This window comes from Hirundo rustica, chromosome 25, assembly GCF_015227805.2.
Source record: "Hirundo rustica isolate bHirRus1 chromosome 25, bHirRus1.pri.v3, whole genome shotgun sequence".
NCBI lineage: Eukaryota > Metazoa > Chordata > Aves > Passeriformes > Hirundinidae > Hirundo > Hirundo rustica.
The window spans coordinates 6,375,582-6,393,932 of NC_053474.1; the positions used below are offsets into that span (position 1 = coordinate 6,375,582).

At 55.1% G+C, this 18,351-nt stretch overlaps 1 protein-coding gene across 4 annotated transcripts in view; it reads right to left on the reverse strand.

The window, feature by feature from the left end:
* The window catches only part of PTPRU (protein tyrosine phosphatase receptor type U), a 56,754-nt gene that overhangs the window by 4,646 nt on the left and 33,757 nt on the right, over positions 1–18,351 (reverse strand). The window contains exons 15-31 of one of the 4 annotated variants that reach the window (XM_040086047.2): positions 17,482–17,511; positions 16,370–16,527; positions 13,986–14,176; positions 12,739–12,811; positions 12,523–12,599; positions 11,819–11,836; positions 11,009–11,045; positions 10,614–10,711; positions 10,402–10,518; positions 9,677–9,831; positions 8,243–8,378; positions 8,001–8,150; positions 7,723–7,896; positions 5,644–5,784; positions 4,019–4,144; positions 1,596–1,753; positions 347–482 (exon numbers count right to left, since the gene is read on the reverse strand). In XM_040086047.2, the coding sequence (XP_039941981.1) occupies positions 347–482; positions 1,596–1,753; positions 4,019–4,144; positions 5,644–5,784; positions 7,723–7,896; positions 8,001–8,150; positions 8,243–8,378; positions 9,677–9,831; positions 10,402–10,518; positions 10,614–10,711; positions 11,009–11,045; positions 11,819–11,836; positions 12,523–12,599; positions 12,739–12,811; positions 13,986–14,176; positions 16,370–16,527; positions 17,482–17,511 (1,975 nt within the window). The remainder of the gene's footprint in view (positions 1–346; positions 483–1,595; positions 1,754–4,018; positions 4,145–5,643; positions 5,785–7,722; positions 7,897–8,000; positions 8,151–8,242; positions 8,379–9,676; positions 9,832–10,401; positions 10,519–10,613; positions 10,712–11,008; positions 11,046–11,818; positions 11,837–12,522; positions 12,600–12,738; positions 12,812–13,985; positions 14,177–16,369; positions 16,528–17,481; positions 17,512–18,351) is intronic. The other 3 variants (XM_040086049.2, XM_040086048.2, XM_040086050.2) reach the window with 3 other exon arrangements.

The window sequence follows — 18,351 nt, forward strand, 5'->3', positions numbered from 1 at the left end:
TGTATCTGACTCCACACCAGCACTACTCCCAACACCACAAACCTTCCAAAGAACCACAGTTGCATCCTGTGGGTTAATGTGACTTTGCCTTATGACTCCTGGGGAGGATTTCCAACAATCCCATCAATGACTCCGAGGCCATGCTGGCACAGCAGCACAAAAACAAGCCCAAGGCAGCTCTGAGGGGCTGCCTCACTTCCCAGCCCAACCCAGCACAGTGCTGGCATTAGGATGGCCAGGATGCTCATCAGGATTTGGGGTGGAAAAGGCAGTGTTTTGGGAGGTGAGCATCCCCATCCATGCCAAGATTGGCAGCCAGAGTGGACAGGGAGGGTCTGGTGCTTACCAAGGTCTCCACCATATTTGGTTTGTAGTTGCGGAGCGTCTTGGCAGCAAAGAAAACATCTGCCATGTTGTGACACTTGATCATCTCCAGGATCATGGTGGAGGCACAGAAGGTGCCACTCCGGCCACCTCCATTCCTGGTGGGACAAACACACACGTTAGTGGCATCAGCACCTTCCTGCTCCCTCCAAGTCTCCCTTTCTCTATCCAACCCTACGTCCCAGGGGATGTTCCAGAGAGGGGACTGTACCTGTACCAGGGGACCTGAACCTGCTCCATGGGGTGGCAGAACAATGATCCTGCCCTCCAACCTTCACAAGAGCATGAAAACACCTTTTTGGATCAAGGCTGGATCTTGGTCATTTGGGCTCAGGTCCCAGCCCTGCCATGGATCAACTCCTTGTGACCTTGGGGAAGCTGCCGTGTCCCTCCTGCCCCGCACAGGGTGACCCTGGGTTGGTGACACGGTGGTGCTGCTGCCTGGAGGAACCACCCCACATTCCACACAGGACACTGGGAACCTCCCCAAATCCTGGGCTGAACCCCTGTTCCCAAACCACCACACCTGAAGCCTGACAGCAATGGGAACAGGGGAGAGGAAGAGAGAACACAATGCCAGAGCTTTATAAAGCATGCTCTCAAATTATCCTTCAGCTAACAAAGATGGACAAGGCTGTAATTAGTTTCTGATTAAAGGCTCGCCTGCTGTCTCTCCCCATCAGTGAACGTGCTGGGTCCCATCCGAGGGGAACACACACAGTGTTTGTGAGCCAGTCTCACTGGGAGCACGGGGTGGAGACCATCTCCAGGCTGGACAGGCCTTGGAGCAATCTGAGGTGTCTCTCCCACTGGAATGAGACGAGCTTTAAGGTCCCTTCCCAGCCAAATCACTCCATGATTCTCTGTTCCTCCCCACCAATGAGCAGCAGGTGGTGGGAGTGGCACAGCTCCTGCCACGTCCCTTCAGAGCCTGTTACACACACCTGATGTGGGGACAGGGCTGGGACCTCTGCCAGGGGTGGCACAAAGCACAAAGGGCAGGCTGGTGTCACCCCTGCTGAGCATCCATCTCATGGAGGAGATGACCACAGGGTGCCTCACCCAAAACTCATGTGGCAGAGCTGGCCCCATGTGGGGACAAAGTCACCCCAGTGAGGGCTTTGTGGAGGATCTCCAGGGAGAGCTGTGGACATGGAATCTGGAGGTATCTCTCCCCCAGCAGAGCCTGCTCCTCCCCAGCTGACACTCACAAGCAGTGCACCACAGTCCTGCCATCACCACTTTCCTTCTGCCACCTCTCCACCTGGGCCAGGAGGTGCAGGAAAGACTTCTTGGAGTCAGGGGTGTCTCGATAGGCTGACCAGCGCAGGTACTGGAAATGCCGGACCATCAGGTGCCCCTCCTGCAACTGGAAAAGCAAAACTCATCAGCTGGAACCCATGGCTGCCCGCATTTACATCCACTGGAGGTCTGACAGAGGGCAGGAGGGGTTTGCCACGCATGGACAGTAGAGGCTGAGAGGAAAATCCTGTCCTGCTGCTTTTGCATGGATGGTTCAGCCCTTGCCTCCAGCTCACACTCATTCCACCACTCCATCCCACCCAGGAGAACTCCACTGACTTAGTTTATCTGACCTGACAGACCGTGGGCTGTGCATCCCCCAAAACCTGTTCCCAGGCCCCTGAGCCTCCCCGAGGCTTCTCCATCACGTCCTTCTCTTTGCATGCCAAAGATCCATGGGATGTGCTTCTGCCATGCTCGCTGTAAACCAGGAGGCTGCTGAGAGGCTGCCACGGAGGCGGGAGCTTAATACCTGATAATCTGGTTAGTTTGGAAACCTAATCTGGTTAGCTGGATCCAGGAGGAGGATTACATCCACGGAGCTCAGCCGGCTTCAGCTGGGCACATGTGGGACTCCTGCTCAGGAGCACCCAGAGTATGGGATGGGATGAGACCACGGTCACCCCCTCCAGACACAGCCTGGGGCTCGCAGCACATGTGTGGGGAGCACGTGGAGGAGAAAGGGGGGTCAGGCACAGATGGGGGACACTCAGCTCTGGAGGGCTCCCTTCACCCCGTTTTGGGTGCCTGCTGCATGGGATGAGCACCAGACCTTCTCCTCCGCCCAGCAGGACCAGGTGTTCCTGTGGGGGAATTGGTATTCCTGGGGACTGGGAGTTGGGGGCTTTTGGTGCCCACTCCAAACTGCACGTTTCAAACAGGGTCTTTTCTGAACCTTTCTGGGAGCTCTGATGTGAGCTGGTGATGTGCCTGTGATGGACTGGCCACCCCAGGCTCCAGTTTTTGCTTCCAGCTGGAAGCCAGGAAGGCAGAGGAAGAAAAGGAAACAAATAAATGGAGTTAAAACAGAAGAAAACTCCTTTGACAGCTTGGGAAGGCAAATTTTGGGATCTGCTTTGAAGAGAGGTGAAAGCTTTGGAGCACTTGTGACAGCCCCAATGCCTATCTCCATTCCAGCAAGGCTTGGCACAAAGTGGCACCATGTATTTCCCAGCCCTGCTCCAGCAATCTGCTCCCTGGAGGAATCTCTTCATCCATCCAGAGATTTCCATCACGCTGCATTTTAATTTAGCCCAGAGTATATTCTACCACCTGAGAGCTGAGCATATTTGGTGTAGGATTTTGTGCTGACACCCAGGAAATGCCAGATGCTCCCTCGGGGAGTGTGAACCAAAACCCTCCTTGTGTTAAGAGTTCAGATAATCAGGATTTATCTCCTCTGGCCCTGGCCACCCTGCTGAAGCACCTTCCCAGCTGGGCTGTTAGCCAAGCCACACGTTCCCTTCCAAGCTCCCTAATTCCCATCTGCCCAGTGACCTTCACAAGGGCACTGGCCTCAGCCTCTTGGCAACCATGAGGACTTTAAAGACCTCAGGGATGCCACCTCCTCCCAGCTGGCATCTGTAGGTAAATTGGCTTCTTTCCATGTACGGTTCTGCACACCACATCCATTCCCTGCTGCCCTGCACTTCTCTTCTTTCAAGGCAAGCTTAACCAGCCATGCAACACTGTCAAAGGGCAAAAATCTGTGTCAATCTTCTCACCCTGCAGGGAAAGGGCTCTGCTGGTGCCAGTGGAGTGTCCATCCTGTGCTATGTATGTGGCAGCGCAGAGATGGACCTTCGGGCAGGAGGAAAAAGGTCTTCCTGCAGTTTTCTAACACCTTTCAAGGAGCTGTGAACTCCAGAAAGGTAGGATGGAACAACGGCAATTTTACAGGTTCCCCTCTGGCAGGAGGAGAGCTGGGGCTGCCTCCTCTGCAGAAGCTGAGTTAGACCCCAGCAGTCAGGAAGGATTCTACTGCTCTCAACAACTCCCTGAAATGTTGAAGCCAGGTGGGGGTTGTCTCTTCTTCCAGGTAACAAGTGATAAAAAAGAGAAAACAGCCTCAAGCTGCATCATGGGAAGTTTAGATGGGGTATTAGGGGAATATTTCTCCACCAGAAGAGCTGTCAAGCCCTGGCACAGGGTGCCCAGAGAAACTGTGGCTGCCCCTGGCTCCCTGGAAGTGTCCAAGGTCAGGTTAGACAGGGCTTGGAGCAACCTGGGACAGTGGAAGGTTTCCCTGCCCATGGAAGGAACAACACGGTTTTGAAGTTCTCTTCCAACCCAAAACATCCTGGGATTCTGTAATTCCTATAAAGCAGCTCACCCGTGTGATGTTCTGGACTCGGAAGAGCCGGGACACGATGTCCTCATCCGCCACTCCTGAAATGTATTCCACCTCTATGGGGCCATACTGCTGGAGCCCTGGCTCAGGCCAGTACTGCAGGCAGGGCTGTGGAGAGAAGCACAGCTCACAGGGACTGGGAATGCAGGCTGGGACACAGGGAAGGGCAGCAGGAACCGCCCATGAAGGGAGTGGCTGGTGCTGGACCCCGGGAGCTGCTGGGTGGGGTGCTGGACCACGATGCCGCTTCTCACTCAGCACATCAATGGCTGGAGGATCTCCCAGGTTATTGAGGGATCAGGGATGGAAGGTCAGGCTCACCCCCATCACCCACACACCCCTCTCGCCCTGCACAGCTGACACTGCCAGGAATGGACACTGCTGTTCCAGGAGGATGCACAATGGGCTGTGCCTCAGTTCCAGCGCAGACCCGATCCTGCACAATGACAGAGCAGGGCTGGGCTGCTCCCGGTTGGCTCTCAAGCCCTGTTGGCTTTAGGAGCCACTCAGCCACCAGCAGTGACAGCAACGTGGGATGTCAGAGCTCCTCATCCCATGGCCAGGACATCCTACCCAGCCAAAGCAATCCCAGCCTGCATCTCTGGGGAGCAAGTCCCCCTCCCTGTGCCCGTCATGGCACTGATGGATAGCTCAGTCCCTGGAGCATGGGTGAGATTGTTTTCACAGTGTGACAGCTGGGAAACCAGCACCGACACAAAATATATGATGTTTGTCACCACACTTTCACAGGGCATTTAGCAACGCAGGTCAGCCACAGCCTGGGCCCAACTGCACGGCAAACGTGTCTCAGGAATAATTGGTTATTAATAGGGGCTATAAATCTCCGAGATCTCTGAGCCTTCCAGACTCAGAACTATAATTTGGATATTAAAACTTCCCTTGGCAAGGCATAGTTCAAGTGAGGGCTGTACCCTCAAAGTCACCTTTCAGAGCTGCCTGCTGGAAAGGTTGATTTATTACCTGTTGGTCTTACACCAGTAAACATTTAGGATCCAGCTAAATATTGTAACCCAGACATCCCTGAAGAACAGACTCAAGCAGGGCTGAGTAATGAGGAAAAATGGCAGAGGGAAGGGAACAGATTCTGTCCCTCTGCCCTGCTCAGGTGAGACCCCACCTGCAGAGCTCCTCCAGCTTGGGGGACATGGACCTGTTGGAGCAACGTCAACACCAATGCAACACCAATGCCAATTTAATGCCAATGCCAACTCAAAGCCAAGGCAACATCACCGCAATACCACTGCAATGTCAACACCAATGCAACGCCAACACAACGCCAATGGCAATTTAATGCCAACGCTACACCAACACCAATGCAATGCCAACACAATACCAGTGCCAGCACTATGCCAACGCAACCTCAGTGCAACACCAACGCCATGCACCCAGGCTGGGTTGCTGCTCAATGCCTCTTTGGCTCCAACTGGCTGGCCTTGTGCTTACAGGGCACAAATCCTGAGTGCTGCAGACAGTCCCAAGTCCCTTGCAGAGGAGAAATGCTGAGTGAGCAAGGCAAGGGGCCGCAGCGCTTTCAGGGCTGTGGGGACAGAGCAGGACAACGCCAGCTGTGGGGCAGCAGCACTCACCCAGGCAGAGTTGGACTGGTTGAGCTGGTTGAGCATGACGATGGAGGTGCAGCCGTAGTCGTACACCAGCCGCCAGAAGTCGGTGGTGGTGTTCTGCAGCGGGTGCAGGGTGACGATGAAGGCAGCGCTCTTGGTGTAGCTCTGCAGAGAGGAAAGATGAGCACCAGTAAGGACACGGTGGTGACACTGGAGCCATGGTTGCCACACTCCAAACCAGAAGAGTGGGACCAAAACCACGCCTGAGCAGAGCTGGTCTCCCTGGCAAGCCTCAGTCCCCCGTGCCCTGGTGATGAGGAGATCCAAGTGATCCCTGCCCTTAGGCAGCATGAAAACACCTACAATTTCCTCTCACAGGAAGGAGTATTTTGCATAAATAATTAGGGAAAAGATGCCACCTTTGAGCTAAGAACAAGCAGAAGCTGTGGCTCCCAGAAGACCCCAAACCCCAGCTCTGCACCCTGGCCCTGACTGGAAGCATCACCCCACCAGCAGGCACTGGGAGCAGCACCACTGACTTGGGCTCAATTTTTTCTTTTGTGGGGAGAAAAGAAAACCCCAACAAAAATAATCCACAGACTGCAAGAAGGAAGTGGGAGAGAAGGAAATTACTGTATCTTTGGTTTGTGCTTTGAACAAGATCCATCCCCTTGGTCATCCTGCTGCTGGTTTGCCAAGGGACAGCTGAGCTCAACACTGCATCAGGCACACTCACATTAACACAGTTTGGCTCAAGCCTCAGACACAGGATCAGCGCAGCTCTTTGCTAATGGGGGTTGCTCTGCCTGCTGCAGAACCTCCTGACTGAGCTCACAGAAATGCCCTTATTGAACCATTCCCCTGTGCACGGGCAGCAGCGAGACCCCAGCACTCAGCAAGAGCTTTCCACCCTCAAGGAGGGGCATGAGAGCAGAAGGGGGAAGAGATTTCCCCAGGTGCTGCCCAACCTTGCCTTGGCACTCTCCTCTTTGGCACAGGTGTAAGTGACAGCAGGGTGTGGAGCAGGGTATGGCTCCACTGGCACCAGCACCGGTGATGGGTGGCACAGGCCAAGCTGGTCTGACAGATGGACAGACTGACTGAGCAAACCACTTTGGCACTTAAAGAGAATGAGACTTTTTTTTTTTTTTAACCCAAAGAGGGAAATAGGTTTTATCCCTTCAGCAAGAATTTCATCCAAAGGGCTTTGTCTGTCTATAAAAAAATATTTCATTCACTGACCCTTTAGCAGAGATTAAGGGAGGCTCAGTGATGCATAAAGATAAAATGGATATGCAAACAGCAAGCAAGCTGGAAACAAAATTCCCATCCCACTGCAGAGCTATGAGAGCCACTCCGCACCACCAGCAGCCCACTGCATTACAAACTGCTTTTTCTGTGGAGCAGGAATTAGGGAGATGGGATCTGCACAGAGATTCAGCGGGATAAATCACCCACAGCATGGAAAACATAAGGCTCAGCCTGGTGCCAGCGCCCAGCTGTGACCAGGACGGTCTGGGGAAGATGCCTGAGGCGTGGGGGGCTCCGTGCTGCCCATGCAAAGCATTTCAAGGCAAGGGAAGTGGGGCTGGTGATGAATGACCCCATCCGAGAGCGTGGGCTTGGAGCCTGCGGCATCCTCTGCTCTGCTTTGTGATCATCAGCCACTAGGAGATAGCTTTGTCACCACGGGGTCCTTTCTGACTGCACCAGGGGGATGCATTGCAGCTCTGGGAGCAGTTCAGAGCACCCCCAGTTGCATCAGGAGGAGGGGTAGGAGGATCACAGGGGGGCTGGCAGCACAAGGGGGGGTTAATGCTACCAACCCCCCTAAAAGCTTCCTTTTCCCTCCCCTGCTCTACCGTCACTGTAAAATCCTGAAGTCCCTCAGTGCCTGGCTCTTGCAGGGTGCTACCAAACAACAGAAGGGTGCAGGACTCCAGTACACCAGTCCCAATCCTTCCCTCCCCTGCACACAGCTGCTGTGAGCCTTCCTGCCCTTGTGCAAAACGAGACCATAAATCCAAACCCAGCCGAGTTTTGCCACGAAAAGTCGCCCAAGCCCACAGGAAGCAGCTCCTTCCCTCCCCACGGAGCACTCACGTCAGTTAAGGCCGCGTTGATGTAGTTGTTGCTGTCTCCATCCACAGAGATGAGGAAGGGAAGGCATCGGTCGGGCGGCAGGACGTCCATGCTGCGGTTGCGCTCCCGGTTGCGGGGCAGGAGCGCGATGCTGCACTCCTCCACGTCCAGGTGTGGGGTCACCGAGTTCAGCGTCTGCGGGTACACGGGTCCCCCTCAAAGCCCTGCCTGGTCCCAGCAGGGCTGGGCACCGGGAGGGTGAGGACAAGGAGGAGCTGCAGAGGTTTTGGGACACTCACCTGGAACTCCTCCCGCAGCTGCGAGGAGTTGCTCTGTGGCTCTATCCTTACCATCTCCTTGTAGGTGGGCTTGAACTCGCTGGCGGGGATGCTGGTCTCCCCACACAGACAGGCCTCCAGGATGGCGTCATGGATGAAGATGTACTGCTCCTTTGGGGAGGACAGGGGCCAGGGCTGAGCCTCCAGAGCTGGCTGGCGACAGCAGTCCCACGCGTGTCCGGCTGTGCCCGACGCCCACTCACCTCCGTCTGTATCATGTTGATCCTCCGTGAGCAGAGGGTCTTCACGCAGTTGTAGATGTCCACGACGCCCTCACACTCGGCCATGTCCAACATCACATCCAGGACGATGTAACAGCCAGTCCTCCCCGTGCCAGCGCTGGGGACGGAGGGGAAAAGAGCAAACACATTACCAGTGTGGGCCAACATCCACACACAGCCCGAAAGGCTGCTGGGCACCGAGCAAGGTCTCCGTGGGCAAGGGCTCAACACACAGATCCTGTACCAGGCAACCCCGCAGGGCTGGCCCCCACGCACCTCCAGAGCCTGGTTTAGCCTCAAACCTGCCCAAACACCCCTGCTGCAGCCCCAGGGCTGTGCAATGGTCAGGCTGTGAGTGAGCACCCCTGTATGAAGTTAGTTTTTGATTTAAGACAGCAGAACACACAGTTTTTGCAACAAAACTGTCAACTAAACCGTTTAAGTGCAACAGTCCTCTGGGATCCCAGCCCGAAAGCATCAAGGAGGGCTCAGCTCTGAGCTCTGGGAGAGCAGGGAGGCTCCCCTGGCATGAGCAGGTCTGAATGCCCCAGGGAAGAGCTTCAGGGTAAGGCTGAGCCCAGCAGGATGCTCAGAGCCAGCCCTGCGGTGGTGACATCCCAGGCCCTGGCACGGCTGGAATCATACTGAAAGACCTACCGTGCCCTGACCACCCCCACGATGTGTCAGGAACAGAACCACACCCCTGCCCCTTTCCTATAGAGTCTTTTCCAGTGAAATACTAGTTTCTTGGGCTGATGAATCACTTGTCGTGATTATCAGTGATTACAGGCTATGGGCACTAATCACACTGGCTGGTGAATGAACGCTGATGAGGGAGAAATCAAATGAAAAATAAAAGAAGCCCTCCCACTCATCAGCTTCTCCTGGTTTGCCCAGTGGAGGAAAAGCCATTAGCCCATCATGTGAGAATGCCTGCTCAGGGCACAGAGAGCCACCAAAGCTGCTCAGATGTGTCACTCGTGTCCTCCCAGCTCCAGTGGCCAAGCCCTGCAGGGACAGCCCTGTGGGTAACCCTGGGAATGGGGCTGTCCTGCTGGCCCCCCGTCTCTCCCTTCAGCCAGACCCCATCTCCTGACCATCAGCAGCGGTCAAGCTGCCCACTGCCATTTCATCCTTGCCTATTGGGACAGAGCTGTGTCACCAGTAACCGGCTGGGGCAGCCCCAAAACTGTGCTGCTCCCTGCTTGTCCCCCTGGACCAGCCCCAGCCCCCTCCTCCCTGCTGCCACCAGCCCACTGGTGACATTGCAGACAGATGCCATCGCAGAGGGATGCCAAGGCCAGGTTGGACAGGGCTTGGAGGAATCGGGACTAGTGGAAGATGTCCCTGCCCGTGGCAGAGGGATGAGCTTTAACGTCCCCTGCACCCCAGCGGTTCCACGAGCCCTGCGCGCACCTGCAGTGGATGACGATGGGGCCGGCGTCGGGCGGCGTGGATGCCTTCACCCTGCGGATGAAGGCCAGCAGCCCTGTGGCGTGGTAGGGGACACCGTGCTCGGGCCACGACATGAAATGGAACTGCTTCACCTCGTGCCGGGCCGAGTAACCCCGCTGCAAGGGAAGGATGAGAGGGAAAGGTCACTCAAACAGTTGGTACTTTCAGGAATCCATGATTATGCCAGCTCAGTATCCAGGCAGATGGACCACACAGCAGCCACACACTTGGGCGGCCCCATAGCTCTCCCCTCTTGGCTGCAAGAGGGTTAAAAACCACAAGGAGAAAAAGGAGGAGGCTGCACAGACTCAGGTCTCCCTGCCCCATAACCAGACAGTAATTTGACATTCCTGCAGATTAAGGGGTAAATTGCGCTGGCTCCATCTCCAGTTACCGTGCTGCAGAGTGATGGCTACACCTCCAGCCCAGAGGAGAGGAATGCATCCCTCACCCCCACCACACTCACACGAAAATTAAACACTCATTCACTGTCCAGACGTAGGTGGGACTGAGCCACTTGCCCAGCACAGGGTGCAGAGCCAGGGAAAAGGCAAAAGAAGGAGCGACTGGTGACCCCATACTGGGCTAAATAAACAGGATACTCCTAAATGCCAAGCTGTGGAGAGTGAGAAGTGCCCGAGGGGGGCCTCTCCCTGAGGCAGGGTTGGGCAGGGGCAGGGCCGTACCCTCTCGAGGGCGAAGGTGCGCACAGCGTACTCAGCCAATGTCTCTGACTCCACCAGGGTGATCTTGATGTCCCCATACATCTCAGAGTCATCTGGCCAGTACTTGGAGCATTTCACCTGCAAGGAGAGCACAGGATGGGGGTTGGGATCTGTGGAGGTGGCTTCCAGCAGAGCTGGAGCCCAGAGGGATGGGATGGGGATGGGATGCTTACCCGGCCCACCTCCACCAGCTTGGTGATCATCACGATGCTGGAACAGTGTTCCTGCCACACCATGCGCCAGAAGTCATACACCATCTCCTGCTTGGGCCCTGTGGGACACGGTAAAAGCCCCCATGGATGGATGGGCACCACAAGCATTACCCAGCCCTGGCAGTGGTCCGATGTCACCATCTCCCCCCTCCTGTCTCTGAGGCACAAACACCTCAGAGCCCTTTTCCCCAGGGCTGTGCAGTGCCAAGGGGAGGCAGGAGGGGTGGGAGCTGCTCCACATTGGCCCCGTCCCTTCCTTTCCTGCTCCTGCAAGGTTTAATCCCACCAGGAACAAAACCTTTCTGCTACATCACGAGCTGAGGAACCACTGGCTGAGAGGGCAGGGCACGACTCACCTTGTGTGGCTATGAAGTGGTTGGACCTGTGGTAGCCCTGCAAGGGAATCAGAGACATCAGTCCCAAGCTGGGGCACAGACCCTTAGACATTTCCCAGTGATCCAACTGGTAGAAATTCCCCACAGCCACTGGGCCAGGTTCTGCAATCCACTGCAGGAGGAGGAGGAAGTTCAGCAGCCATCCTGCACTCAGTACACCCTGTCCTGGGAAGGCGCATCTCCTGAACCCCACAAGAGGCTCATGTAATGCCAAACCTGCACCCCTGGTCTGCACCAAAATCCTTTATCAGCACCTTAAGGGATCCGCGAGCTCCACTCCAGCTGCCACCACAGCACTGCCAGGAGAGCCCCATTAGTGACCCCCCGACTCCGGAGCAGCCGCCCAGTGCTGAGACAGCCCCACTCCCCTCCTTCATCCCAGCTGCTCAGCCCTTAACAGGGACATGCCAAAGAGCACATTGCAGCCAGGCTTCTGCCAGAGGGACTGTGAGCCTGGTGTCTCACACCCTGGCCGTGGGTCCAGCAGAGTTAAACCACACCACACGCATGGGAGGTGACAGTGGCTTCTCCATCCCCCATGGGTCTTTTCACAGGGGATTTTTGTGGGTCAAATTCAACCCCTTCTCTGAGCACACAGGCCCTGCTTTCCATGCCCCAGCGCCACACAGACCTTGCTTTCCCATTCCCAAGTTCATGGACACATTTTCCCAGCCTGCCTCTCCCTGATGGTATTTAGACCACACTCCCCAGGGCAAGGCCTAGCAGGAGGTGGGAGCAGAGAAGGGAGGAGAGGAGCAACAGTCTACTTACTTCTCGGTTAATCCGAATCTTAACGATCCCGTTGGGACACAGGTTTGAGAGAAAAAGATCAGAGATATTAGTGAGGCACAGAGCAGAGAGGGGTTAGAGCGCCCGCCCCAGAGCAGGCCATGGAGAGACAGGGCAGAAGGGACACTGAGGGACACTGCTTGGGCACGGGGATCAGGCCATCACTGACAGACAACACCCGCTGGGCAGGAGGGAAGGGAGGGATTTGCTGCTGCTTCCTTTCTGCACCTGCCTCGGTCTCAGCATCACTGGAGCTGACAGGGGACATTGCTCTTGAGGATACTGCTCTCAGAGGACTCCAAGGCTGGGCTCTGGCCAGATTCACACACACCAGCAGGATCGAGGGGTACCCCAGTGTGAGCCCCAGATGGTCCCTTGGTCCTCTCAACCTCTGCATCCCCCACCCAGGGAGAGGGAGATCCACAGCCACACAAGCAGGTGAGGGGGAAGAGGAGAAAAAAGCAGTGAGGGAATGAGAAAGAAGAGACAGAGCAGAGCAGGAAGAGATGCAATGAGTAGAAACTACTGATGAACACAAATCAGGCAGTGTGTTCCACGGATGCACTGACCAGCCCACCTTGGGCTGTGCAAACTCCTTCAAATGCTGCTGGACAGACCCTGAGATTCCACAGGAAGCTCCTGCTGCAGCCCAGAGCCCCAAGGACACAGGCCCTGTCCCCACTTACGTCGATGTAGTTGGCGTTGATGTAGTCGGAGTTGGGGTCCCCCAGCAGCGGGTGCAGCTTGACGCGGTGACGGTCATCTGGGGAAAGGGAACACAGAACCATCACTGCCTGGTCACCCACCAGGGCATCCCAGGCACTTCCTCTGGCCCAGGAATCTGCAGAATGCAGGATTCTGAAGCTGTTTGAGGTGTCTAAGCTTTTGCTAAAGGCACTCACATGTGGACACATGATCCTGTCTCCCTTTGGTCTTGTCTTTCTTCTTCGAAGCATCCCAGCCTTCAAAGAAACTCTGTAAGGAAAGGATGGACATCTCCAGCTGAGGGCAGACTGTGGGGGCCCCCCAACCCCAAAAGCTCCCTGGGGAGCATGACAGACAGGATGGTCCCTCCACCCCAACACCTGGCTCCTGCAGCCCCAACTCCACCTCCACACTCTGCCAGCCACACACTCCTGTCGCATCCACAAAATGGTCCATTTGCCAGCAAATTACAGACTGCCTGGTTTTTTTTCCCCAGGGTTGGTTGTAGCTTTTTTTTTTCCTAAACCTCCCCAGCTCCTTTCTCTCCCTAGCACAGAACAGGTTTGTGTGTAATAACACTGACATTCATAGATTGGCGTAAGAGGGGGAAAGTGGAAGGAAATTACATGTTTTCTCCCCTCCCATAATATCAGAGTGCTTTCAAATGACTAGTTCTAAGAACATACAGCAGCTTTTCAAGGAGCACTAATGCTTATTGCAAGCCCTGGTTTGTCCAATGTGTGAAAGGCGGGGAGAGCTCCTGTTTCTGGAACAGCTGAGCATTAAACAGTAATTTCACTGGGAAATTTCAATCTCTAGACCTGTGGGACACCAAGGAGTTAGGAAATGACCCCACTGGCTGTGCTGAGGCAGAGGCTTGTGAAACAACCTGCTCTGTTACGAGTGCTCTGACCCGGCCAGCTGGGATGGACATGATGCTGCCAACAACTCTTGGGAACGAAAACTCCCTCCTCTGCATCAACCTCCCCAGCATCCTCTCCCCAGAGTCTTCATGGTCTTGGAGCTGCCAGATTGCAGAGGATTTGCTTGTCCTTGGGCTATGGCCATGCTTTTCACAGGCCAAGTGTGCTTGAGAGCAGAAGGTGACATGGTGGTGCCCAGGGGAGAGAAAGGGAAAGGAGGAGCAGCCCTGGCCCTTGCAGGTGAGCTTGGATGATGCACTGCAGACAGGGCTCGCCGGGCTGGTTTGGCCAATCTCGGGGATCTGCTCAAGCTGACAAATAATCCAGAGCTGCCTGCAGCAGCCATTCAATCCAGACTCAGGGAATCCCCCCACGCTGACGCCAGCCCAGAGCGTGAGCTCCAGCTCCCATCCACAGCTCCAGACCCGGAGCATCTTCTCCTTGCACACAAATCCCACCCACCTCCCCCTCTTCATCCGACCTCCCGCTCGCCCTGAGACACTGGCACAAGCTGTCCTCACCTCGTATTCCTGCTTGAAGCCGTAGCCCTCCGCTGTCTTCATCTGGTTGATGTGCTGCAGGAGGTCGGCCACGCGCACGGCCGGGTGCAGCTGCCCGGTGTGGTACGGGGAGCCCTTGCGGCCGCACTGGCGCCGCGGGGAGCCCCCCAGGAGGCTGCTGGACTCATTCACCACGCTGCTGCGCTGGTCACCTGCACAAGGGACGGACAACCAGAGCCCATCAGGGCAGCAAAACCTGGGGCTGCGTCTCCATCACCTCCTCACGTCCGCAGAGGGGTGTGGGAAACATCCCCAGGAGATGCTGGTGCTGCAGGCCCTCTCTGGGGACCACCAGAGGACTGGTCCCACTCCCACCCCTCGTGCTCTCTGCAGCTCTTCCTACACCACAAAGCCAAAATGCCCAGCACAGCCTTTTAGGACCCCAGCAGATCCATTAGAAATCAGGAGGCAAGGCTGTGAGGGGGTAATAACCTCATTTCCCCTTAGCTGGAACAATGAGCTCTCATGCAGACAAGCAAGAACTCCATGCCCAAATATGCACACAAGATCCTGAGCTGAAAAATCACCTTGCCAAAGTCTCCAGCACAGTTTATCAGTTCATTTTCCTCACTGCTAAGAGACCGGCACTGGATTCCCCACGCTGCCACAAATGGAGCTCGCTGCTGTTTGATGGAGTTTGTGCAGTATTTACCTGGTTTATGCCTTTGCTGTGTCCTTACCAGCAGAGCCAGGCTAAGATCTCACCTGTCTTTGTCAGGGAAAGCTCCCACACCAGATCCCAAAATCTGGGTTTGTACAAACCCTGATGTTCTGCACTACTCCCAGAGATGGGCACGCAGAGACCCATGGAATGGTTTGGGTTGGAAGGAACCTTAAAGTCCATCCAGTGCCACCCCATGCCATGAGCAGGGACACCATCCACTGTCCCCAGGCTGCTCTCTGCCCTGTCCAACCTGGCCTTGGGCACTTTCAGGGATCCAGGGGCAGCCACAGCTGCTCTGGGCATCCTGTGCCAGGGCCTCAGCCCCTCCCCAACAGGGAATTCCTTCCCAATATCCCATCTAACCCTGCCCTCTGGCAACAGGAACCAACAGGACAACACAGGAGAGTGCCTCCACACCCCATGTCCTGACCAATGGGCTTATCAGCTGCTGGGATTAATGAGAAATTAATCAATTGCTAATCAAATTGCTGGCATTTGCTAAGTGCTGTCACAGCCACACGCTGAGGAATCACTTGGGTTTCCATGAGGATTTGTGACTTTCTTTTAAATGCACAGAAACTGAAGCATGGGCGGGAACAGCCACCAACCAGTCACCAAGTCATTCATTTCCTTTTGTTAATTAAGAATGTTTGCAGGCAATGGAGACTCTCCCAGCCATGGCAGGCAGCCCGAGCTCCCCAGCTCAGCCTCCCCAGCCTTTGAGTTTCAAGCACAGCAACCAAAGAAAAAATACACCTAACCTAACTCTGTGTATTCAGAGGAGGAAAAGTTTGCCCTCTGGGCTTTAATGATCCATGAGACAATGGCAGGAAGCACATTAATCCCACAGCCGGTGCGGAAGAGCAGCGTGCAGGCAGCATCTTGCAGTTACTGTAACAGATGTTATTAGCATATGGCTGAAACTGGGGCATCCAAAGAGTTATTTTACAACTAAATCAGCATGGAGATACATCCTCCAGTGGGTGTGAAGTTATCAGTCTCCCTCTGATGTGAGTGCAGGGGCTCTTTAACCCTTCTAAGCCCAGGCTGTGTGGGAAAGGCTGGGGGAAAGCTTCCAACCTCAGTGTAAGCCAGGAGGTGGGATTCACCGTTCCAGGGGGCTGCAGCTGGATCCTGAGCCCACAAATGGCCTCAGCCTGCCCAGCCACAAGCACAGATCTCCATGAGAAGATAGAGACCCAGCTCCCCACAAGAGCTTCCCATTCAGCACAGCCTGCATGGCAGCAAATGCTCCAACACCAATGGATGCCCTTGGAGATTTACAGAGGGCAGGGAAGAGCCTGCTACTCCACACATGTCAGTCTAAAGTAGCTGTAACACTAAGCCTTCAACAGAATCACAGAATACCCTGAGTTGGAAGGGACCCACAGGGACTGACTCCAACTCCTGGCCCTGCACAGACACCCTAACAATCTCACCCTGTGCCTGGGAGCGTTGTCCAAACGCTCCTTGAGCTCTGGCAGGCTGTTCCTGTGATATTTTGGAGTTATTGGGCACCTTTGCTGTGGCTGGAAGGAAGCAGGGAGATGCCAGGGTCCCCATCCTTACCTTGGTTGCCACAGCTGTGGGATGGGAACAGGGGGTTGCTGGGTTAGCGGCCTCACCTCTGTTTCCACAGCTGTGGAAGGAGAACAGGAGATGCCAGGGTCCCCACCCTCACCTCTGTTTCCGTAGCCGTGGGTGTCCATGAAGGACAGCCCCAGGCGCTCGTCCTCCTGCAGGGTGCTCTGGTCGGTGAAGCTCCTGTCGATGGCGCTCATCATCTGCGTCTTCTCGTGCCGGTAGTTTATGGTGGCTTTGGTCATATTCACCGGTTTCCTGCAGCGGGGAGGAGCAGAAGTGGGCAGGGCTCACCATCAGGTGCTCGAAGGTCCCCTCAAAGCTCCTGGGTGTGGATTATTCCAGGGAGCAGGATGGATTATTTGCAGCAGTGAGGTCATCATGCTTTGGTGCTCTGCTGTCCCAAGCTGGTCACAGCCACATGTGCAGCATCCCTCACTGGCTGCAGCAACTCCAGCTGCTCACCCTCGATGTCCCCTGCTGTCCCCTGCCCTAGGACAGCCAGGAGCGCTCCGTGTGCAAAGGCTCTCTCCAGCCATCTCCCATGGCATGGATCTGCCCCAGCCCTATCCAGCCCCACTCCTCCAGCCATGACCCCCGGTCTCATGGAAGGAGCCCCTGCCCATGGCAAGGGTTGGAATAAGATCAGCTTTAAGGACCCTTCCAAGCCAAACCATTCTGTGATTTTAAAGCCATGTCAGGGGCCAAATCCATCCCAAGGGATGGGCTGGACCTCCCAGAGTAAACCTGTGCTCAGCATCCACTGCAGAGGCTTTTCCCACCATGCAGGGTCTCTTTAGGCACCTAATGAAGATGCTGGGAACTCCCAGTGAGAACTGGGACAGAACCTCACACCCCAAATTCAAATCCTTTAGGCAAAGAAACCTGAAGGAATGTTTTTGAGAGGCAACATCAGGCTCTGAAGTCAGAGCAGTGATTAAACCAGAAAGATGAACAGGAGATCTGAGCCCATGTCAGCATCGTGGTGGGGCTGGAACACTGCAAGGAACCGCTAAAATCCAGAATTCAACTCAGAGTCGCTGACCCTTCCCCTTTACACTGCCTTCTGTCTCTAACAAGCTTGGCAGCATTATTTTCCCTGATCCAAACAGACCCTTAAAATGCACTTGGCAGAGATAAGGACTTGTTGGAGCAGCAGGGTGAAGGGGGCGGCCAGGAGGAGGGAAGAGCAGGAGAATGACAATTACTTACGGGTAATAGGAGTAAGAATAGTAGTTCCTCCTGGCAAGCGTGCAAAGAGAACGGCAGAAATTGCATAAGCACCTCTTCTCCAGCATTGGGAAGGGAGGTTACAGGGCAAGTCAGCTGCCAGAAAATTCAATGCACCATAAAGGAATCAGGCTCCCCTGTGGCACCCACAGGTTACTTACTCTGGGCAGGAGCCAGCATCCCAATAGGAGAGCACAAGCACCAGCTCTCAGCGTGACCACACTTGTGGTGGGTGTCCACAGCACCGCTGCCCAAGGGATTATTCCATATTTTTTAAGAGTGAACAACAAGGATGTCCCAAATGTAGGGATTTCCCCCAGGCTGCTGGTTGGGGCCCAGAGGGGGAGATGGGGTTGGAATGTCACATTCCCAGTGTGCCATTTACTAGAGATAAAATGTATTCCAAGGCTGCATTTCCATTCCACCACATCAGTGTTTCTCCAATGGCAAAGCACACCGGAGAAGATTTGTTAGCTCATCCCAGCTTCTCAACAGCCCCAAATTCAGGGCTCTCAGCACCAGATCTAATTTGTGGCTCTGGTTTATCCGTCAACAGGTTCATCCTGGGATGCTGCTCCTCCTCCTCCTGTTCCCGCAGCACTGGCAATGGGAATGCAGCAGCCACACTCACAACATCCCACCCACAGCACCACTCCCCAAAACACATCAGCATTGCTGTCATTTGCTCCATCAGGGAAGGTTCCAATGGAGCCACAAGCCAGCCCTACACCTTGAAGTGTGCAGGGATGCTGCAGCCCCCCTCTTCCAGCAGCATAAATCTGCAAGGATCCTTCCAGGGCACACAGAGCCATAAAGAGCTTTGCAGATTTACAGGGCCGAGGCTCTGCCCTG